Source organism: Acipenser ruthenus, chromosome 13 (genome assembly GCF_902713425.1).
Source record: "Acipenser ruthenus chromosome 13, fAciRut3.2 maternal haplotype, whole genome shotgun sequence".
NCBI lineage: Eukaryota > Metazoa > Chordata > Actinopteri > Acipenseriformes > Acipenseridae > Acipenser > Acipenser ruthenus.
Genome location: NC_081201.1, coordinates 22,312,011 through 22,336,960, shown reverse-complemented (window position 1 = coordinate 22,336,960; position 24,950 = coordinate 22,312,011). Strand labels below are relative to the sequence as shown.

Genomic DNA, 24,950 nt, shown 5'->3' with positions numbered 1-24,950 from the left:
GAGGAACAAATGGAGAATGTACAAAATTGTCATTAATTGTGAGGTGGGATTTTTAGTGAGGTGGCCTTAAAAATGAGGTTTACCTATATTGAGCATTTTTATTTCTTTGCTTTTAGATTGACAAATACCTGTATGCCATGCGTTTCTCCGATGAAATGCTCCTGGACATCCTGTGTCGGTTCAGGAAGGATCTCGAGAGTGGCCTGGCCAGGGACACCAATCCTACAGCTACAGTCAAGATGCTGCCCACGTTTGTGAGGTCCATTCCTGATGGATCAGGTACAATACAGAAAGACACTACGTCTTAGTGCTTTGGTTATAAAGGATTCCTCGCCTCCATTAAACAGCTTAACTGTATAAACAATGAAATATCAGTGACCTCAAACTTTTAAAAAAAGTGAAAAATGTTAGTTGTCAGTCTTTGTCTGTGAGAGACTGAAATATTGTTGTTTGTTAATGACAAAGTGTCTGACCAGTGCCCCTCATCTTTCAGTTGTAGTATATGTGGTACAGGTGTTCATAGTAAGGGGTTTATGAGAAACATATTATACCCAGATGAGAGATTTAAAAAAAAAAATCTGCATTTCCCCTGCATATTGAATCAGTCTCTGAGGTCTTTGTGTTCCTGTGTACACCCAGTTTCAGGATTCCTGCTTCAGCTTCTTGCACACCTATACTTTTCAGTATTACACTGACCAACTTTAAACACAGCCCTAGTGCTGTAATTTTCATGTTTATGAAATTGCTACAGGCAGATGCCAACCTTTGTCAGCCTTAGCCAGAGGTTACCATATTCCCTCGAATTTAAGACTCACCTTTTAAACCAATGTTTTCTTCTCACAAATGGCCTGCATCTTAAATTCGAGTATAGTGATGGGTTAGGGTTAGGGTTAGGGTTAGGGTTAGCAACATGACTGGCTGCCAAGAAAAGAGGAACAAAAATTACTGACTGCCCACTCTTGAATCATCCATGACATACAGGCAGCCATTTCCTGAGGAATTTTCCAATTTCAGCATTTCGTTATTAGGCTCAGTTTTAACAAACAGTACCAGCTTGAACAGATCGGAAATGCTGATCACACCCCTGTGTTTTTCAACATGCCAAGCAATACCACAGTTCACAAAAAGGAAAATAAACAGGTATGAGGAATCACGACTGGAAATGAAAAGCAGCACATAACTGTAATGCTGTGTGTGACAGCAGACGACCACAAACTGCCTCTAGATGCCGTTTTCTTATTTGCACAATTGAGGCTGTATCTTTGTAAATGTGTCTATTTGATGTTTTCTTTTTTCCTCAAATTGAGGGTGGGAAATTTGGGCTGCGTCTTAAATTCCAGGGTGTATTAAATTTGAAGGAATATAGTATATTAAAATTAACAAACAGTACAATATAGTATTTTGCAATGACTGACAACTGCACTTGTTTAAAATAGCCATGAAACTGAAGATCAGAGGAAAAGGTATCAAGAAGGACAACATTTAACACAAGCTTATAAAACCTGAATACGAAGCACAGGTTTAACATTTACAATTGAGTACCAATCAGTCAAAATTAATCTCTGCATTGAGTGGTTTAAAAGCAGATTGGGAGCATATACAGTATAATCACCATCCTGAACTCTCATTTGGGATGGTGACATTTTTACTGCTGTGCTTGTGTACCAAGGCCGTAATACTTTTTAAGGACAATTCCAAGTACGAATAACACGTTTCTGCACACCCCTAATATTGAAATGTCTTTGTTTGCACAGGTATTATTATTATTATTATTATTATTATTATTATTATTATTATTATTATTATTATTATTATTATTATTATTTCTTAGCCGACGCCCTTATCCAGGGCGACTTACAATTGTTACAAGATATGACATTATTTTTACATACAATTACCCATTTATACAGTTGGGTTTTTATTGGAGCAATCTAGGTAAAGTACCTTGCTCAAGGGTACAGCAGCAGTGTACCCTAGCTGGGATTGAACCCACAACTCTCCGGTCAAGAGTCTAGAGCCCTAACCATTACTCCACACGGTGTGTTTATTTTATTTTTGTTATGGCATTTGGCCTTTGGTATTCAGGCCTCTGAGAATCTGCGCTGGTCTCCATTACCTAATTCCAGTTTGGTTTATTTGAATGATTCAGTGTTACTGTGTTTGGTGCAGGAATTAAAACTATATGGGGCCTCTTTTTTTGGACATTTCTGTACACTAAAAACAGTAGAGTCATTTTCTTTAGGTGCTTGATTATTTAGTGCTCACGAAAGTTGACAAAGTCACTTGCTACAGTCAGGCACGGTGCCAGCATTTTCTCAGGAAGATATCTGATAAATTACTTCGGTAACACTGATAACCAGGGCTCTTCACCTCTAGCTCACAATTTAAATCTGTAGAACTGGGGCCTTGCCTCAATCACATTTCTTATTGCACCTGGTTCATCCTGCAGAATCTGCCTATTATTTATTTATTTATTTATTTATTTCTCAGCAGACACCCTTATCCAGGGCGATTTAAAAATGTTACAAAATATCACATTGTAACATGAAGCATTATGAAGCGTTCACTGTAGCTTCATATCTCTGGCGTGCCAGGGTTGTAACACGAGTCAGTTACTGATGTAGTCATAGTCTCCATCGTCCCTAGCAGGAGCGCTTTGCTTTAGTTCAGAGAACAGCGATTAAACATTTGCTATAGGCGGAACAGTTCCTGAATTCTCAAAGCAATGCTAAACATACAGAGACACTGCACCACATTTCTTCCTTTGAGGCCTACTCAGCATTTCACAATGTTGACAGCCGTGTCAGTAATTATGCCACTTCTGTTTAGATTCTCAGTCTAGTCTCTTTACTGTTTTGAATCCAAAGCTTGTTTTTACTTTACAGTAATGTGTCATCCTGTATGTTCTGTAGCAGTCAGTTGAGCAGCCGCGGTAGCATCCCAAGAATGTGCTGAGGTCTTTTAAACGGTGTGTTTTTTTATTTTTTTTTTATGGCATTTGGCCTTTGGTATTCAGGCCTCTGAGAATCTGCGCTGGTCTCCATTACCTAATTCCAGTTTGGTTTATTTGAATGATTCAGTGTTACTGTGTTTGGTGCAGGAATTAAAACTATATGGGGCCTCTTTTTTGGACATTTCTGTACACTAAAAACAGTAGAGTCATTTTCTTTAGGTGCTTGATTATTTAGTGCTCACGAAAGTTAACAAAGTCGCTTGCTACAGTCAGGCACGGTGCCAGCATTTTCTCAGGAAGATATCTGATAAATTACTTTGCATTAGTATCTAAGGCAGAGGGCCTTCCTGCTTGATAATTGAACAGTTAAATCAATTACTGTATGATGCAGGAATGCCTGCTGTGGAGGTAGTGTGAGCTGGACATTGTTTTAGTATTAATTTTGTAATATATTTGTATTGTTTTATAGTACTGTATGATATGTGGGTTAATGTTTCAGGATTCAAGATTCAGGTCACCGCAATAGAGGATTATATTTAAGCATTAATGTCTTAGCTCATAACTGCAAAATAATTGGCTATCTACAAATAATAACCCCTGTGGCGGATGCTAATGCTATTATAAACCCCACAATAGTTTTTGTATGAAGATTATTTTGGATTATAGTTTAAATTGGAACGCTTTAGGTTAGGTAGAACTTTAAAACTATATTCTAGATGTTAGCTGTAGAGGGCATCTATCGTGGGATAATGTGCAATGTACTCTGAACTTGATTGGATAAAACCATCTGTAACAGGGGGAAGTGTTACGTGCGTGGGTTGTCACTGAATAATAGCACTACACTACAATACTCTCTCTATACTGGTTGGGATCAACATCCCCAAAACTAACCTTCTGCTGTTGCTCCCAAAGTCCCTGCCTCCCAGCGGCTCCAGGTCTTTACGACAGTCCTGGCTGAGCAGAGCCTTACAGACACCGTCTTGCAGTTGAAGGGTTCTGTTGTAGTTACCCTGCGGAGCGGTCACTTGCCTCCTCAATGTAAACAAAGCGCCCCTCTGTGTAGCATGGCGGTGCAGTCACCTGGAACTGTGGCGCAGCTACACGCTGCCTCCCTGGGCACACCCCCCAACCAATCCTGACCTCCCGATCAGTTCAGTGCCGGCCGAGCCCACCTGCTCAATTGGTTGCTTAGCAACGAATCTCCTGTTACGCAAGAACCAGCGACAGGGTCCCCCCCTGTGACACCATCCTATAGGTTTAAAATGAGGAATGTACTTACTCATTTTTTTGTTGTCAAGGAAATGTTTTTCAGTTGCGTCAGTGGTCAAGAATATTCCTATCAGGAGAAACTGGGAGGGGCAGGGTTGAGATAGTTGCTCTTCCATATGGTAAGGTGAAGCTGTGTTCACACTGGAATTAGTGAACCTCTTTTGGATGAAATGACAAGAACAACAGGGTGTCACAAAACCATATTGATGCGGGAGATACAGCAGAATTGGAGTGAGTATCAAGTGTCTTGGCCTACAGGATAGAGACCGTATGCTGGCTGTAAGAAAGAATGTGGTTTTACAAGTAATAGTTCATCGATCATGGCGACATTGTATATCCCTCACCATTAATTATATTATATGTTATACAACAAGCGTTGAGATATCTAGCATGGAATACCCTTTTCATATGAACTAGTCCTGACAGTATTCTTTTTACTGTATCTCAGTTTGGCTTGGCCAGGTTATTCAGCTATCCTCATTCATGGAATAACTACAGCACTCTATGAACGTTCAGGGTGTCTCCTCTATATATCGCTATAAAATAATAACATAATCAAAATAATCATACAAATTATAAGAGTCAATATTAGAAATGCCAGTTTATCCCTAAATAGAATACCATTGATTTAAAATTGTAAGAATAATTGATATAAACTTGTTTGTCAAGTTGTATTTGAATGGACAGAAAGAGCACGAGCCAAGGTGATGCACATTACTGGATTAGGGGAGCTGAAGCCTGGATCTGAATTAGAGTCGCCCAGTCATATCTCACAGTCTATAAATAGGTGTGTCTCAACCCCATGAGAAACTGCAGTTAGGTAAAACTTTTCTTGAACATGTGGAAATTTTGACTATGAACCTCTAATGACACCTTGCGTACTAGAGTCTCAGAATTAATTGTGCATGTCACGTGAGACACAGTCAAAGGAATCCTATTCATAGAATTTAATTTGAAGAATGTTTTGTGCTGCACTGTTTTTTAAAGATAATTTTGATTAATTAAATCACATTTTTTGTTCATTAAACTTTTGCTCAACACTTTAAGACAGTGTTAGAAGTATGTTTATACACCAGCTTTAAAATGTGTATGAACGGGGCCCAGGGGAGTTCTCAGGAGGGTATGTCAGGCAGTATCCGTCATGTGTGGCCATCTGCAGACTTTTCATGTTAATGCTTACAATCACTGTAAAGCAGACACAACATGAAGATGTTTTTGGTATCCATTGCAATCACCCTGATTTCACCTGTTTCAAATTACATCATCACATGCTGTAAGGGGATCCTGTAGTTGTGATGTCACAGCCTTAAATTCACATTAGTGATTGATGCTACCTGATTCTACACAAACTCTATCTGTCATTTGTGTCAAACACCAATATGAGGACAGTGTTGTATGATGCGGATCTGATTCCTGTAGGTCAGATGAGATGAGGTTAGGAAAGCTTATAGCTATGAATGCAGACAAGCCTGACCACAGAAATATACACAATTACATTTCTCTTTAATACATGTAGCAATCAATAGCAAAGTACTACTATAATGTCAGACTGGGTCGATAAATCCATTGGTGCTCTTAGATCCAGTCCTTTTTATTAGAAGTCAGTATGGTTAAGGGCAATGCAATTAATGCTGGAGAGCAGCCACATGGTTTCTTCCAATGCAAGGTGCTGCTAGCTGTTTTATTATGACACAACCTGATTCATGTTGTCAGTTGGCATCCCTTTGCATATCTGTATATCCTTCTGTCAGCACAAGCTCATTTAGATAAATATTATTGCTTCCAGTATAAATAGTGTTTCAATTTTTCTGCCAACAGAAATTCTGTATTGGTAACATGCTTCTTAGATTAGAATACAATTGAATTGATATGCTATCTAGTTTATATCTGCTGATACCACACCTAGAGAAGGGTACATGTGATTCATATAATGGAACTTGGGGCACTCTTTTGAGTTTTTAAATTTGAAAATAAATGAACATCTCAGAAATGCTTGGATTTCACATGTATGTTCTTTGTCTAAATGTTCATGCACTGCACTCTGTCTACTATAAAATAGGCTTTCACATTTACAAATAAATGTTGATACAAAGAGTAAATGAAAATGTACCATTTATACCAATTGAATCCGCTAAACTGATCATCTCTGACTTTAGTGTAAAAGTTTAGTGAATGATAGTAGTAAACACATTTATTGACACTCCATACTTTGACACAACATCATCTTTAATTGGAGTCCCACTTGTATCCAATATTCCCAACAGTTTGGGACATAAAACATAATGAATTACAAGAGGCAAGGTTGTTAAGGGGGTCCCCAGTGGCTGACCTAGTAAGAGCACTGCCGTTTTGAGTTCAGGGAGAGTCACCCAAGCATGGCTCACATCCCAGTACACTGCTGGGGACCCACCGCACTGCATTGACCTTTGCACCGCAGCAAGGTTAGGGTAGGAAATCAAATGGGACCTCATTGAGCTCCAATCGCTTTTACAGTGCCCGATCAGTAAAGGCATTTCCCAGGCTGTGCCCTTGCCTCTAGGGATCAGTAGCCTTGTGACACCCATTGTTTATGTTGATTGTGTGAAAAGAGAATTGGCTTACCCATTGACCTTCAGTCCTCCAGATTGGTAGGTGTTTTTGCATGGGTTAGGCAACATTCAAATTGTGAGGGTTGAAAAAACAGTGGTAAAAAATTAGAAAAAAATAAAACAGCCAATATCTGAATGAGAGAATAGTTGCTTGTTCTTTGTGATTTTTTTAATGCGCTACTTGTCACATAAAGTCATTACTGTAACATGCACTGGAACTAATGAAGGTAAAAGTTAATGATTGCCCAGTAATGAAGAGTTTTCAAGTGCTTCAGCAGGGGTAATTGAAACGCATATTTTTTGAGTGGAAGTTGGCTGGTTTAATGTTTACTCCTAGTTATTCCTGAGAGGCACTGAGGGGAAACCAATGGGTTGCTGTGGCTGGATCTTGACAGCGGGTTGCTATGTAGTAGTAACAACGCTTGCTGCATGGACATCACGGTTTGAATGTCAAGCTGTTATAAATGGCTGGTATTAAAGGATAGATGTTGCTGCCAACAAGAAGGCCAGAGCACTATAAAGAGAACTCGGCTTCTTACTGTTGTAATCAGAACGATATGTTGGCAGTGAAGAGACCTTCCTTGTCAATAAAAAAATGAAATGAAGTATCTTTTTATAATGATGTACCAGCTGCTTAAGCTGAGTGATGTTGTCTAAAATGTAATAGAAAGCTTTCTTTTAAAAGATTCAATGGGCAAGACTTTCAAATGCTGTATCTGTACTCACATTTTAAAGTAGATTCTTGCTAATGGTGTCAGTACTTTTGACTAAACGTTTACTGGTTATCAAAAATATGCGTGTGAAACATAGATGTTGACCTCAGTGTTTATACAGAGTAACTATAAAATGACTATTAGTTGTTTATTAACTAAAACATGCTTGTTTAAAAACATGTTAATTGCACAACATAAAAGAATGCTACAATTATTGAGAACCAATCACTCAGAACATGCTCACAATCAAGTGAATATCTGCACATATGGTAGCAGTGTCAGAGATCTGATTGCTTGAATTAATGGCAACTCATCAGTCTCCTTGTTCAATGTTTGCACAATCCCTGTAGTACAATACAACAAGTGGTCCAAAATGAAGGAACAGATTTCTTTAAAATTTGATTGTGCGATGACCCTTCGTAGAAAAGTGTGCTGATTAGATTTTGAGATGATCTGATCAAAGGTGACTGATTGATGGTCTTCCTTGTTTTTTTATTTGGCAGGTGGGGTAATATAATACCGGTATGTATATTTTATTTATGAGTTTATTCTTTGTTTTTTCCAGAAAAGGGAGATTTTATTGCATTGGATCTGGGAGGGTCCAACTTTCGGATTTTACGGGTGAAGGTTTCTCACGAGAAGAAGCAGACGGTTCAAATGGAAAGTCAAATCTACGACACTCCAGAGGACATCATGCATGGCAGTGGAACAAGGGTACAACTCCTTTCCAATTCCCATATCGCATGCATGGGTGTACAGGGTAATGACGTAAAGAGATGATGCACATTTATATATATCAGTGCTGAGGTTTATCACCAGTTGGTTACAAGGCAGACAGGAATCCAGAACAAAAATATTGGCCTGTTAAAGTGTAAATAATCTAATCGTCCACTGAAAAAGACTCGGGGGACATTTGTGAATAGCAGACAAAATGAACACATCTGCAACACTTCTATGCAAAAACCGATCACTCTGTATTTTATCTTTACTGTAACAAATGTACAGGATGTTTCACGATAACTTCTGTTTAAATATTAAACCTAATATTATGAATTGTTAATATAACTGCTGATTTCCATTTCTCTAAGCTTAAGGCCAATTAAATAACAATATACAATAAATCACTAGCCAAACTAACAAAAATCTTCTCTTCCTTTTTGTGCAAAAAGGGATTAAAATAAAACAAACTAAGGTTCCTAAAGCACTGTAAAAAAAACTAATAAGAAAAAACAAAACATGAACCTTGATCTACACAGTCTGGGACGCTAGACCCTGAGTCATTCGGAGGCTTACAGAAATAAAAAAACAAAAGCTTAATGGTATGAGTCCTACCCCTTTTTGATGTTATTTTTAGATTTAGATACTCTTGGTGTACCACAGCCTTGTTCAATTGAATAATTGATAACCGGAAGGGAAGGTACCACTCTCCTGAACCCTGATGCTTCCTCTCAATGGGCTAGGCAGACTCAGTGAGTCTCCACTTTAATGGTGGTGCTTTTAGAAAGGGGTGTGGAACTGCAGGTCAGTATTTGTTAAAAAATGTACAAGGGGTGACTCAGGACTATACCACTGTCCTAAGAGACCAATGTGTTGTATGCTGTATGATAGCTTCACCTGGTAAAGGCATAACTGCGTTGTGTGCAGGATGAGCCATACAGGCAGCGCAAGTTTGCTTCCAGACTTTGTGTTGTCTTCGCTGTGGATTCCACATAGAGTGTTGCATTGGCTCTGGTGCTCCTATGAGTTAGGAGGGCATAATTGTCACAGACTGAGTCACCTAGCTACAGCACCCCTTGAGGCCAGGCGCTTGGTGAGCTCAAGCGGACACCTGCATGTCTGGTCTTTTTCTTTACATAGGACAATGGATACAGGTCAGCCTCACTTGACTGAGTACACTTTCAGCTTTATGTTGTATTTTGCTATACCTTTTTTATCAGCATATAATGGTTAAACTAACCATTAACAAAAATGGTGATCATGTCAGTGTAACGATGCTTAATAAAGTATTTTTTTTATATAATACTAGTGGCTTATAGTTAATATACAGAATTGCTGCATTTCCTAGCTATTTTCTGATTGTATGTATTCAGTATTGAGAAGCATCCACCAGGGAATGAGGAATGGCCAACCATGTGTCGAGAACGATAAATTTCTGCTGTCAAATAAGTTGTGTAATACTACATATCTGAACTAATTAAGGTGAAAGGGAGCTGTGCATTATTGATGTTCTCTGGCTATTAAAAGCTCATAGTTTACTGAAATATGCTAAAACTGAGGTATTCTCAATACAGAACAATGTACCTCTGTCACAACATTGCCCCACAATCATTAGAGTTTACAAGAAAATGTAATTCCTCAGTGACTGCGTGGGTGTGTTAAGTAACCGAGCTGCTCAGTGAAAGAGCCCACTTAACGGCATCCTCAGTTCCACTCCTCCTGAGCAGTTCAAAGCGCTACAGAGCCATTCAGTTAGTTATGCACCCTTTATTTCTGCACACTCTGCTTAACCGGAACTTGCTGACAGTCTTGTAGTGAAGGTTTTGTACTTTTAGCAGTAGAGATTCCTTCAAATCTTATTGTAATAAACTGTACGTTTTTTCTGCATGTAACAACCTAAAAAAAATTATGACATTAAAAACAATTATTGCAGAAAATAGTTTTTTTTTCTTTAGATTTACACACCATACCATGCGAATTATTGCACAGGTATTAGGAAAATATTCTTCAAGCAAATACACTTGTTAACAGCAAATCTGCTACATGTCTGTTTAATCCACAAGTTGCTGAAAATAAATGAAAATATGAATGCTTGTGATCTGATGTGATTTCTCTGCAGCTGTTTGACCATGTGGCCGAATGCCTGGGAGATTTTATGGAGAAACAGAAAATCAAAGACAAGAAGCTGCCGGTTGGGTTTACCTTCTCTTTCCCCTGCAGTCAAACCAAATTGGATGAGGTAATACTGCAAAATCAGTTAGATATTGCTATATACACTGCTTGGCCACATTATTAGGAGCTGTCTAACTGGGCATGTTCTCCTGGTATATCCCTTGATTACTCTGGAAGGCTGAACGCAATGCCGTAGTTCACTTTGTAGCGGATTAAGTTCACCCAATAATGTTGTACCCTGATGGCGATGGCTAGTTTTAGGACTATAGAACCCATCCACCATGCCAGGATTGTGCACAAACGCTTTGAGGAGCATGACATCATGGCCACCACAATTCCCAGATCTCAATCCACTTGAGCATGCTTGGGATGAACTTGAACGAGGCATTCATCATCATGCTCCTCAGCGCTCTGCACCAATTACATAAAATATTAATGACAGAATGAATTAACATCTCTTGGGACACCTTCCAGCCCCTTGTGGAGTCTATGCCACGTCATGTCAAGGCTGTGACCAGGGCAAGCCAATACGATAATACGTACAGATCCTAATTTTCTTGTATAGAAAGGGGTTCTACCTGTGTTCTCCTTGTTTTTGTGTTGCAGGGTATTTTGTTAACGTGGACAAAAAGGTTTAAAGCAAGTGGTGTTGAGGGAATGGATGTGGTGAAGCTACTGAACAAGGCCATTAAGAAGCGAGGGGTACGTTCTCTTTCTTTTTTTTAGGCCTCCTTATTGTCAAAAACACTGGTCTGTTAGCTTAGGTATTTCCCTCTGTGTCTTCTATTATTGCTTAATTAGAAAGCAATCAAATCAAAGTAGGTTATAATGACGTTGTATAATATACTGGTCCAATTCTGGTCACCACAGTACCAAAACAACAATTTGGCCCTGAAGGGAGGCCAACAACGAGCAATCTGATTAATCCCAGGGTTTAAGAATGAGCTATGAAGATAGGCTGAGAGAACTAACTCTACTTAGCCTGGAACAATGAAGAATTAGGGGGGACTTGATTGAAGTCTTTAAAATCTTAAAAGTGAACCTGAACCATTATTTTAGACGAAACACAGAAACAGACCAGAGGACACATTTGGAAATTAAGTGGAAGTAGGCTAAGAACAGAGGGTAAGAGGCACTGAGGGGTGGAATGGGCTACCTAGTCATGCTGTTGATGCTGAATCACTGGGATTCTTTAAGACCCAACTTGACAAAGTTTTTTAGATCAGTCAGCTACTTCTTTCATTCATAAATTATTTCATTTATTGTCTTCTCTTTTTTTAAGGATTATGAAGCTGATATAATGGCTGTCGTGAATGATACAGTTGGAACAATGATGACTTGTGGATTTGATGACCAGCGCTGTGAAGTAGGCGTCATTATAGGTAAATATCTGTTAGTGTTCCTTAACTGTGTGCTCTGTGTGTGTGTGTTTATATTTGCTAGTATTGTTTTATTCTGGGAAAAAATAGCTTGTATTCTAAACATTATTCCAATGAGATTTTCAGAAAATTCCACTTGGATATACAGTGCTCCCTCGCTATAAGGCTCTCGATCATAACGCGCCTCAGATATAACGCTCTTACAAAATGTCCCCCAATTCCCTATACTTGTGATTCATGCAATATTTCTACAGTAAATACAGTGCTGTTCAAACTGTAAACAACTTCTCAGTCTAACTTCCGTATCTGTCTCTCCCTTTTGATACAGTGTGTGAACTGAAGAAAAGCTGTGCTGGCACTTTATAACACAGACATCTTATTCAGCATTTGCTTTATAACTAAATAAATATTAGGACTATTACGTGGTTATCTTTCCTAATGTATTTACTTTTTTGCTGCGAGAGGAGCTGCAGGAGACGAGATGCTTCAGCTTTGCTTTAGCCCCACTCCGGCAGTCGAACCTGGGGCGAGCCCATTCCCTCTTCCCCCTCGCCCGTCCCGCTCTCCTTCTCGCACTCGGTTTGCTTGTCTGTCGCTTCAAACTGAACTCCCGCCCGCCATTTAGCCAGGCTATTTATAGTTTAAAAACTGCTAATTAAAATGATCCACGCGTGGGAGTGTTACCTTTTTTATTTATTTTTTTGTTATATCGAAGGGTTTGTTATAGCAAAAGGACAATCAAAATGATTGATAAACTGTTGGAGTAAGTTAATGAGATAATATTGTGAATAAAAGTAGAATTACATGTATCTGATCGTCTCATGTATGCAGTATTCTGTCTTTGCTTTATCCTATTTGTTAAATAATTAAAACGCAGTACAAAAAGTAAAAGTCCCGAAATATCAACCAATTTGCTGCATGGTCGCCCTGGATAAGGGCGTCTGCTAAGAAATAAATAATAAATAATATTAATGGTTGCTGAACAAGACAAAACACAGAGTGGTTTTTGACAATCTATATTCATGAAAGAGATAAGCCTGCGTTACTGCTTTTTTTCAAACGATCTATGAAGTTTCCAGCTTTGTTGCAAATTATTTTCGTTTGGGATGCATATTTACACAGTGCATATTATTTATTAAGACAAAAGAGTTGACTTCACTGCAGAGGTGGCTTCCCATGCATACAGACCGGGATGTTGACAGTGTGTGTTTATATTATCTTTTTTAGTTGTTTTATTTGGGGTCCAGGGGCCAGGTTCGTTATAGCCGAAGGTTTGTTATAATGAAGGGCATTATAGTGAGGATGTACTGTATCTATGCTTATTTTATTTATTATTTAGTCTGGTATGTCAGTCATTTACAGTGATACTGCTATTGATTTAATGACACAGTGGTTCACCCTTTATAGTCCTATTATAATTTGCAGATAAGAGTTAGTACAGTACCAGTGCACTCTTTTCGGACTTCAGGACCAACCACCATTGAGCATAATAAAGGTAGTGATCCTGAGTTCATTTGGTGAGGGTGTGTATGGCTGACAGGAGAGTTAGCAGGTCTTTGTACAGAGGGAACAGCTTGGTAGGTTATGCACTAGTTGCAGAGCAGAATATAAGTACAAAGCTCTGATAGCTAGTCTGACAGAGCAGCTAGACCAACAGTGAGCAATCAAGGAGTTTGATCAGTTTGGAGTTGCATGTGACCCAACTTGATACACAGAGGGAGGTGGGTGAACCAAACAGGGAATGGACAGTAGTTTGAGGGCAACGGAAAAGGGGGAATAGTGTAGAGCAGTTTAGCAACATGCAAGAGGAGATTAAAAGAACCTGCAGACAGGTTTCTGGCTCTTAGGTCACAAGAACAGGAGTCGGATAGCGACCAGGGGGAGGAAAGTGAAGAGTTGCAGCAGGCTACAGAACAGGTTAGTAATACAGTGGAGGGTAGTGTTGGTGCTACAAGCAATCCTGCTGATCAACAGGGTAGGGACAGGCAGACAATCATAGTGGGGGATTCATGCTCAGGATTCATGCTCAAGTTGTGGTTACACTATGAAAGAGGATTTGTTTTAACCCACTGCTTATAAATCCCTTCAGGTACGGGTACCAATGCATGTTACATGGAGGAGATGAGACACATTGACCTGGTGGAAGGGGACGAGGGGAGGATGTGCATCAACACTGAGTGGGGATCGTTCGGGGATGACGGCTCTCTGGAAGACATCCGCACAGAGTTCGACAGAGAGATCGACCGAGGATCCCTTAACCCAGGGAAACAGCTGTGAGTAACCGGTAACCTTTAGGGTTAATACAGTATGGGCAACCTGCATAGCATTGTACTGCTGCCAGTTTTATTATGAGATTGAAAAGAACTGTACTTTATAGTTTCAGAGCACTGGTACTTTACTCCAATTAACATCATGATAACCATAGATTCAAATCTAGATACATAGAAATAATTAGCATGTCATCGAAAGTACCTTTTGTATACACAAGCTCCCTTGAGAAAGGTCTTTTAGGCATATCCAACTTTGGGCAGCTGGCTCTTTTTGATGAGAAGTTGTTTGGAAACGTGTATACAAATATTAGGAAATATGAGAAAAATGAATATTGAATGCCAGGTTTTTATTTACCAAGTTCTGCCAGCCAGTTTTTGTGCAAAGTATAGAAAAGCGGTTTAGTAAATCATTGTAAGGCCTGTTTTCGTGATACAGTCTGTGAGAAGTGCATAGTCTTCTGATACTGCTGTACTGGGTACCACTACAGCACAGCTTCATTTGACTCATTACATTTGTGAACACCATCGCAGTTTGTTATTGTAACACCAACAGCGGCAAAGTAAAGGAAAAGAAAGAAAGGCTTCCCTGGCATACATGAGATTCTTCAGGAGAAAGTAAAGTGCATACAGGGTGCATTTGTTACCTCGCTCTCAGAGTGAAAGTAAAGTGCATACAGGGTTCGTAACCTCGCTGTCAGAGGGTCAAAGTGCACTAGCCATTCGTAACCTCTTAAAGCACTGGTAGATTTTCAATGTGTCATTACAATATGGCGGCTGTCGTTATGGGTAGCGGTGGGTTCTGTGTGGGGTGGTAGGGGTTAGTTTGGGCACCCTACTGTATAGATTTGACTCACTGCCCCCCTAGTGGGTTAACAGATTCTAATATTATATTTAGAATGTATTTTTTGTTATAAAAGAGAAGACAATTAACCCTCTTCTCTGTCTCTATGGTAGAATGTAGCAAACACTGATGAAGAAAGTATTATTATGAACAGATTTATGAATGAGAGAAGGACATTTGGTCAATCTGTGCTCGTCCGATTCTAGTAGCTGATTGATCGCAAAACTTTGTCAAGTTGGTTCTTATAGAATCCCAGTGATTCAGCATCAACAGCATGACCAGGTATTTTTAAACACATTTGGTATTTGTAAATTAATACCAACAATATTTAAAACTAAAATAAATTAATAAAGTTAAAAAAATTCATTCAGCAAAACGCTCTGTCCCCCTACTGTCATTATATTATTATTATTAGCAGCCATTTTACAACCCTTGTTTGATGCCGCCATGTTTAATCTAGAAACTGCAGCTGTACTCCAACAGAAATCCACACTCTGGAGCACTCTGAAGAGAGTGAGATTAACTTTACAAACATTCCCAAAAGAGAGTTCTAGAACAAAGAGAAGAAACATTTGAAACAGAACAGCATTCCTGTATAGCTAACACAACAGAAGGATTAGAACAGAAGGAACTCAATGCTGTCAGTGAACGACTGAATTGCACCAATGCTTGTACAACTGTCGTAACAGAGCAGTCATTTGGTAGTACCTTGTGGAAATGGCTGAAATAAATGTGCATCATTAACTAGATCTTCTGTATCCCGCCCAGGTTCGAGAAGATGGTGAGTGGAATGTACATGGGGGAACTCGTGAGACTCATCCTGGTAAAGATGGCCAAAGAGGGTCTGCTGTTCGAGGGCAGGATCACACCCGAGCTTCTCACCAAAGGGAAATTTGAAACGAAACACATATCAGCTATAGAGAAGTAAGCTGAACTATTTCTTCTGTGCATTTAATCGGTTCATATAACCTCAGAGGGCAACACAAAAGGATTCACTAGTACTGATACACAGTTATCATAATGTGTATGGTTTTTAAAAGTGATGGTCGTACATATTAGGGAAGATCTCTTAAGCTGTACTTTAACTGTATATTATTCCAGTTTATGTTTCCCCCCTCATGGGACATTTCCCCCTTTAAATTAAATGATGGTGTTAATAGTGCTGCTGTTTAGATGTATTGAATTGACCCTAATGTTTTCAGATGAGTTCCACCACTGGAAAACAAAGTTGGCCTATCTATACATTGGTGCCCATACCATAGATATTGACACACCATGTGCTTTCTAATTCTCATTCCTTTCAGCTGTCTGTTAAGCTGAGGGAACACAAAGCCACTTGTTCAGTAACAGTGGTTTGAAACTTGGTTCCAGGAGACCAGGAGACCTAGTTTGAGGCAACTTTGCTGTATCAAAGCCCAAGTCTCCCCTGGTGTGCCATGCAGTGGCCTGAAACCTAGTCTCCTGAAACCAAGTTCCAAGCCACAAAGTGGCTTCATGTTCGCTCAGCTTTACAATTAATAGTTGCTACAGCTCCGAACAGCTGTATAATCCAGCGCATTCCAAATGCATTCATTCCCTTTCTTTTTTCTTCTCAGAAACAAAGAGGGTCTGACCAAAGCTAAAGATATCCTGACCCGGCTGGGTGTGGAGCCTTCGCACGAGGACTGCATCGCTGTGCAGCATGTGTGCACGATCGTGTCCTTCCGCTCCGCCAACCTCATCGCGGCCACGCTGGGGGGCATCCTCGGCCGTCTCCGTGACAACAAGGGGGTGCCCAGGCTGCGCACCACCGTCGGGATCGACGGGTCTCTCTACAAGATGCACCCACAGTAGGGACTGTTCTTATTTTTATTGTCGTTTTGGGTTTTTTTTTGTCTTTTTTAGACCCAGTTTGAGTTGCTGACCTGGGACAGTGTTTTGAATTATTTTTGAAAAGCCTAGCTTTTTAACAAAGTTGCCAGAACGTCTAATTACACTTTCTCATTCCGGTTAGTGAATTTCCACTTTTGCTCTTTCTTCAAAATAGGGTCCTTAAATATGAATGTTTGGTGCGTGTGGATTTAGGGAAATCAAGGGGCTACACACTATACAGTACATAGCCCTTACTAATCGGATGCAAGCACACCCTAATCCTCAGTCTTGGGCTATCAAGCTAAGAATCGTGCTGAATTGTAATGTTCCAATGTATTGTGGAATAATGCTAAATTGAGACCATTAAAAATGCTGCCTGACTAATTCTGGTACCCAAGCTCCAGAGGGGAAGGGCTAGTGACTGTACCACCTAGCCCCCAGCCGCTATTTTTAAACAGCCAAATAAGCCGACATAATCTTAGCAAAAGGTTACTCCTGCAACCTGAACCCTGTGTTTGGTGAAAGGCTGTCTGTCGTATAAATGGCAAGCTGCTCTGTCTATCTGGTTACCTTAATCTGTGAATTATTTTGACAAATCTAAAATTCCTCAACAAATATTTTTTTTGGTACTGCTGTTCAGAAATTATTCAAAAGAATTAATAAAGTGTTACTGACCAGGCTATGGAGTTGATAACACTTTGCTACCGGCTGTGTTGTACATATCACTATAATATCTTTTTTTAATTTTATATTATACAAATCCTTGGCCATAGATCAGTGCGGACCATATTTCCATATGATATCGGGTGTATGAACCACCCTGTCCGCCTAAACGTCACTGAATCTGCTGGGTCATCCAAACTTTAATCCGAAACAGGATTAATCTTGAACAGGTTTATGAAAATGCATGACAACTTAGATGTGTGGTGAAACAATGTAACAGTTTGACCCCGATTAATAATATTAACCAGTAACCCACACAATAATACTTTTTCTTGTATTTTATATAAAATTAAAATAAAAAATGTAAAATCCACATTTTCTTTATCTATATAATCTGTTTGTAGCTGGTCTTTTTGGGTAAAACCGGCCCTTACATACATATTTTGTTGACCCTCCAGTAGCGAGCACAAATGAGTTGTGTCTTGCTGCCTGCTTACCTCATTCGTTCATATTTTATGTTTATAACTTCTTATTACATTTTACAATAAACACATAACAATGAACAAATCCATTCCCAGTTCAATGGGGTATGTACTGTAGTTTTCAGGGAGCACCACAAAACCAGTAGCGTCACGCCCTGACCCCTCTAATTTTACAGTCAACAAGTTCCCTTCATGTCTAACGAACTCTTCAGGGAATTGCACTACATTGTATTTATAAAAGCCTGTGTGCCGCAGGTATGCCCGGCGCTTGCAGAAGATGGTGAGGAGGCTGGTTTCGGATTGTGACGTGCGGTTCCTGCTCTCGGAGAGTGGCAGTGCGAAGGGTGCTGCCATGGTGACGGCGGTGGCGTACCGCCTGGCTGACCAGACTCGGCAGATCAATGAGACCCTGGCCGAGTTCAAACTGAGCCACGCCCAGCTGCTGGAGGTCAAGAAGAGGATGCGGACGGAGATCGAGAACGGCCTGGGGAAGAAAACCCATGAGTCGGCCACAGTGAAGATGCTGCCCACGTTTGTTCGCAGCACGACCGATGGCTCAGGTAGATGAAGATGAAAATATCATATTGTATGAAAATATATGAAAATATCATATTGTAGTTTCTCTGCCGTGCACACCCATTCATTATATAGGTCTCAAATGTGTGGCTTATTTTCATTTTGAAACTGGATATCTGGGACTACTCTATGTCAAGGAAATCTTTATTTGCAAGCCATGCTTTTAGACTGTCTTGCACTTCCTGGGTCATTTCACCTGCCCCACCCCTTCACTGGCTTCTTTCCTATAACCAATCAGCTGCTTCCCCTATTGGCTGATATGCTTTCATCCAGTAACATGCTTTGATCCAGAAGACAATGCTGGGGTGAAATGAAAAGGAAGTAAAGCAGCAATGGGTTTCCTGGATGGCAAGAACTGTTTTTTTTTATCTAGTCTAGTACCAGATTTCATGCATTAAAATGAAAATACATGTTTGTTACAACTGCACATTTATATATTACAGTAGTTAAGATGACGAAGACTGCCTTGTAATCATCTAATTCTGGTACAAGTAGAGGTTCATTTCTTTATTCTGTTTGGTTTCAGAGAATGGAGACTTCTTAGCTCTTGATCTGGGCGGCACCAACTTCAGGGTGCTGCTTGTGAAGATCCGCAGTGGGAAGAGACGCACAGTGGAGATGCACAACAAGATCTATGCTATTCCTGTAGAGGTCATGCAGGGTACAGGGGACGAGGTAACTGTTAATAGCATTTTTAATTCAGCTATCTTGTCAAAGAATGACCTGCAAACGCCACATGTACGCCACATAGTACTTGCATCTTATATTGTTCATCAGTTAAGGCTCATACACGTGGTTCTTGCTTCAGAATCCCGTCATCAGATTGAGCATTTACAACATATGTTTGTTGTTTAGAAAAAATTACGATAGAGTGTTATGTAAGAATACAATTCAATCAAGGGTTATGTGACATTATAAACCACAAGAGTGTTTTATGAAATGTCACACAATCTTGAGATGGAATTGTTTTCTTTATCATAAATTCTGAAGTACTTGCATCTCTGGGTTCTGGTGAATTCATCATAAACCAATTGTGTTTTACTCCTGTAGTTTATGATATCACCTGAACCCCCAGATGGGCAGCAATGAATTACAAGGGAAAACAGAATCTTTAAAATTCATCAGTATTTTCACTAGTCCCATTGTGCCTCCCTGTGCTGAAAAAATGTGTCTTTGCTTGTTTTATTTCTTTAATTAGATATTTGCAGATTGCTGAAGCATCAACTGTAGATTCACAAAATGTATCACTTCCTGTGTCAGTCTCTCCCATTAGAGTCAGGCCAGACTCAGACAGTTATAAGGTACCAGGAAGCAGCGGTTTAAACTTTCCAGACAGTGTGGTGCTTGAAAAAAGTAAATAAAAAGTCAAGAACAAAAATATCTTCATCACAACGAAAAGGGACCAGAGATTATGTTTTCAGTGCTGATACAGAAAAAGGTTGGTTTTAAAAAGCACTTCTTATTTTTCTCCAGCTTTTCGATCACATCGTTCACTGCATCTCTGACTTCCTGGATTACATGGGGATGAAGAACGCCCGCCTGCCCCTCGGATTCACCTTCTCCTTTCCTTGCAAACAGACCAGTTTGGATGCGGTAAGGCCGTGTTTTCTTTAAACTTTAAAGTAATTGTAGCTTAAAAAATAGTTCCATACATTTTGTGTTTGGCATTTAGAGTCTTAAAATGACAGCAAGAGTCAGCCCTCTTAAAACCATATGAGGTATCCCTAGCCACCTATAAAGATATATCACCCTACGTTACCTCTCTTTGGTATAATATCCTTCTCGGAAGTCCATTTTCGTGTTCTAGACATTATTTTCACTCACTGTACTTGTTTTTTCTCCATTCACTTCCTGTGTTATACTTAATAGGACACCGCCTGACACGATATATTTTCTTTCTATGGGCAGCGTAAGGTGGGGTTCTATTACCTGTAACACAGGAAGTGAAATCAATACATTTTATCTATAAAGCACAAATTGTAAAATAAAAACAAAGATTAACGGTAAAATAACAAGGGAACTGGTTTAGTCAAAACATTTGCAGAAGCCTTTTCCCTCCTGTTCGGGTGCCTGTTTTGTTGTGTTTGGCTGACACCTGGTGGACACATTTGATAATTGCAGCTTTAAAGGAAGGAAGACAGGTATCAAATTTCCCCACATCACTGTCACTGACTAATCTTATTTATATCCTTCCTAGGGTGTATTTACTGGTATTCCATGCAGGTCAGATTCATTGCATTGCCTCTGTGTGTTTCTTTTAGGGGATCCTTATCAACTGGACCAAAGGTTTCAAAACCACTGATTGTGAGGGGGAAGACGTGGTCGGTCTGCTTAGGGAAGGTATTAAAAGGCATGAGGTAAGGTTCTCTTCTGCCAATATTGAATTATTAAATATGTTCTCTACTTTTACCAGGCTTTGAACTTCTTTGAGCTTGTGCCAGTTTAGTTGTGTTTGTCTGACACCTAGTGGACACATTTGGTAATTGCAGTTTTAAAGACACCGGTTGGCACCAGGATTTGAGAACAAATGCTTTATTTACTCAATATTGATTGAATCATCAAAACTCAGAACCACCATGACTGCAAACACCATAAAAATAATAATGTAGAAAAGCTATTACAATGACATTTGAAGCTGCTCACTCTTGGCCTGACATGACCTGTTGTTAACTGTGTTTTTCTGTTTTCTAAAGGAGTTTGACCTGGATGTTGTGGCGGTGGTGAATGACACAGTGGGGACAATGATGACTTGTGCATATGAGGAGCCGACCTGTGAAATCGGTCTGATTGCAGGTAGGTGTAACAGGGAGGAGGCTGGGCGTGAACTGGCAACATCGTCTTAACCACAATGCAAAAGAACCAGGCTCCCCTGAACTCGTGGTTATACAGCCTTCAAACTCATCTCATCTCACCGACAGGGGACACAATCCACAATGGCAGTGCATCACACAACACTGCCATACACATGCAGCACTCTGTGTTGTTCTAGCAGTCTAGTTGGATATAGGTAGTCTTTGAAGGAACCACAAACCTGAACACCTGGTTATTTCACAATGAACCACAGAAAAATAACCACAGCTAATACATTACAGTAATCAGTCAAAAAACAAAACCCACACTCTTGAAAACCTCACAACTGTTTGGAAAAAAAAGAGGCTTACCTCAGAATATTACTTGCACACAGGTTTTTTTTTAACGCGAGCGTCACCTTTAAACACCTTTTGAATATTTATCATATCTCATCATACTAAACATACTGAACAGTGACGATGGTTAAAAAAATGGATGCAGGGGCTCCCGAGTGGCGCATCCAGTAAAAGCACTCGCTAGAGTGCAGGATGCGCTCTATAGCCTGGACGTCGCCGGTTCGAGTCCAGGCTATTCCACAGCCGACCGTGGACAGTAGCTCCGAGGAGACGGCACTCAATTGGCCGAGCGTCGTCCAGGGGGAGGGAGGGTTAGGTCGGCCAGGGTGTCCTCGGCTCACCGCGCACCAGCGACCCCTGTAGTCTGGCCGGGCGTCTGCGGGCTTGCCTGTAAGCTACCCAGAGCTGGGTTGTCCTCCGACGCTGTAGCTCTGAGGCGGCTGCACGGTGAGTCTGCAGAGTGTAAAGAAGCGGTCGGCTGACGGCACACGCTTCGGAGGACAGCGTGTGTTCATCTTCGCCCCTCCCGAGTCAGCGCAGGGGTGGTAGCGGTGAGCTGAGCCTAAAAAATAATTGGGCATTTCAAATTGGGGAGAAAATAATAAAAACTGATTGGCAACGACAAATTTTTTTTTTTTTAAAAATGGATGCAAAGAAGGACTTTAAAATGAGCAAAATTGTACAAGTAAACATACATAGGATTTATAAGATTTGATACATGTGGAAAATAGACTGGCAATAGACATGTTCATTTCTGCAGATACACCCTGTGCTAATTCTGTTAAAGGTGAAACAACTTCCATAGTAAATATTTCATGTTTGCGTGTAGGCCCAGGAGCCCTTGGCGCTGAGGTACTGAAAGGCTAACCTCCTGCATTCTTTTCTGAGAGAGCCTTTTCTTCTAACTGTGCTGTCAGGTAAATCCTTCCTTTTGAAAGTGTTCGTAATGTTGTTTCAGGAACTGGCAGCAATGCATGTTACATGGAAGAGATGAGGAATATTGAGACAGTTGAAGGAGACGAGGGTAGGATGTGTGTCAACATGGAGTGGGGAGCCTTCGGGGACAATGGCTGCCTGGATGACATCAGGACACAGTACGACAGGGCTGTCGATGACCTCTCACTAAATGCTGGGAGACAAAGGTAACCGACAGTACTATGGGGGGTAAATAACTGACCATTTTTCATATACACTTTGAATTCCAGTGGCCAGTTGCACAAAACTCATGGTATCCTATACAATTGATTGGAACAGTGGGGGATCTAAACACTATTATTGATTCAATATTACAAATTGGTTCAAACTTGCAGTTCTACTTAATTTAACTCTTTCATGCATGGTGACCTCATAAAGAAATCTCTACTAGTCCTTATATAGGGACATGTGGACGCAGATGCATGATGACCTCATATGAGGATACCATTTGTTCACACAGTCTTGTTTTATTACTATGAAACCTAAAGTCACAATTATATTTGAAAGGATATTATTTTTAAAGATCTGCTGTCAGTGACACCTAGCCCCACTATACAGGTATTACCAGAAGTTTTGCATCACCTAGAATTTTAAAATTGAGACATTAATTTAAAAAAAAAAAACACTATATGAAAATAATTTAGATCTTTTATTTAACATCATGCAATCAAAGAAACCACAAAATGACACCACAAAAGTCTACCGGAAGCCATAACAGTAGTACAGTATTTCATGTTAGATTTAGAAATGTCACATCTTTACATTTTTGTCAGTTTTTTTGCTAAGTATATGGAAAACTACAAAGCGGTATGTAATTCAATATGTTAGTTTAACATTATTCAGCAACATTAATTCAATTTATAGGGTGATGCAAAACTTTTGGCCATAGCGGTACTTACCACCATTGTCACTCATATATTCATCATCTGTACTGTAGACCGTTACTGTTACAGTTATTTCACTGGAATTCACACAATCCACGTAATTCTGTTTTGCAGATATGAGAAAATGTGCAGTGGGATGTACCTTGGAGAAATCGTCCGGAATATTCTGATTGATTTGACTAAGCGGGGGTTCCTGTTCAGGGGTCAGATTTCTGAGACGCTGAAGACCAGGGGGATCTTCGAAACCAAGTTTCTGTCCCAGATTGAAAGGTAAGCAGCCTGAGGACAGTATCAGAGCAGAGGATTATCAGTGTGGCCACATTATCACCTTAAAGGGTGTCCTGATAAAGTAATGTGTAGAACTCAGGACAGTTCTGTAGTGGTTTCAGAAGTGGAGGGGTCAGTTTGTATAACTGGGGCATGTAGTAATAAAATTAAAAATAAACGTTATTTTCATTCAGATATGTGCCTTTTGCGGTTGTGAACTCCCTCTTCAGAGGACAACAAGGGGTCATTTCATAGCCACTCTACGACAGTAAGATCAAATAGAAAATATTTTACAGTATTGAGACCATTGACATCGGAAATGGTATCACGATTGAGAAGTTTCATAATCAAAAGAAAACGTAGAAACGGTTCTTTACTACCAGGCTCCATTTCTCCTCTCGACTTGAGATCTACCACAATGCAATGCACGCCAATGCTGCCTCAGCTGATTGGTGTTTCCGCTGGGTCTGTGTGGAGACTGCGATACTGGCTAGTGATTATGCGAATACATTATTGAGAAATACAAGTTTTATTACTGGTGCAATGTGAGGGGGGGGTGGGGGGGGCATACATTTCCCCGTCGTTTTAAAAGCGAGGGGGTCATGTCCCCAGCATCCCCCATGTAAATGACGGATATGACTCACATGTTTCCAGGCTGTGTTGCTGGTTCAACTCAGCGACTAGTGTTTCATAGTCAAAATCAAAAGATAGTATATTATCCACGGTAAATAGCATTTACTTTGTATTGTATTTTAAATTTCAATTATTTTAATTTTAAAACCGTTTTTTTCAATTGAAATTATATTATTTTAGAGTGACGGCAAAAAAATGTAACCGTAAGATTTTTACATCATTTAGCGTGGTAGAATATAAGGGCTATTGTACACCCAGCTGGAATTCCTTTGAGGGTTTGTGGGGGACGCATACATGAGAGCTATAACTTAGACGTCATTGTGATTTGCTGATACTGCCAGCAGGTTAGCACAGCTGTTCTGAGGCTGGTGAAGACATTTGTGTTTAATATTTACAGGTGGCACACGCAGTCTTATTATTATCTTACAGGGGTTGCGTGACAACTGTAAGTATTAAGACTGGAATCTCCTTATACAGATGTAATGAAGTTACCAAAAACAAAAATAAATATTTCATTTTGGGGCTTTTAAGTCATCTGTGTACACCTCAAAGACAAACATGTACTGAGAGT

The 24,950-nt window shown here is 39.9% G+C and overlaps 1 protein-coding gene across 1 annotated transcript in view; it reads left to right on the top strand.

The window, feature by feature from the left end:
• The window catches only part of hk1 (hexokinase 1), a 36,518-nt gene that overhangs the window by 9,707 nt on the left and 1,861 nt on the right, over positions 1-24,950 (top strand). The window contains exons 2-16 of the mRNA XM_034030110.3: positions 117-279; positions 8,089-8,237; positions 10,360-10,479; positions 11,019-11,114; positions 11,695-11,794; positions 13,881-14,064; positions 15,671-15,826; positions 16,498-16,731; positions 18,154-18,458; positions 19,001-19,149; positions 19,948-20,067; positions 20,736-20,831; positions 21,168-21,267; positions 22,579-22,762; positions 23,594-23,749. Of these exons, the coding sequence (XP_033886001.2) occupies positions 117-279; positions 8,089-8,237; positions 10,360-10,479; positions 11,019-11,114; positions 11,695-11,794; positions 13,881-14,064; positions 15,671-15,826; positions 16,498-16,731; positions 18,154-18,458; positions 19,001-19,149; positions 19,948-20,067; positions 20,736-20,831; positions 21,168-21,267; positions 22,579-22,762; positions 23,594-23,749 (2,312 nt within the window). The remainder of the gene's footprint in view (positions 1-116; positions 280-8,088; positions 8,238-10,359; positions 10,480-11,018; positions 11,115-11,694; positions 11,795-13,880; positions 14,065-15,670; positions 15,827-16,497; positions 16,732-18,153; positions 18,459-19,000; positions 19,150-19,947; positions 20,068-20,735; positions 20,832-21,167; positions 21,268-22,578; positions 22,763-23,593; positions 23,750-24,950) is intronic.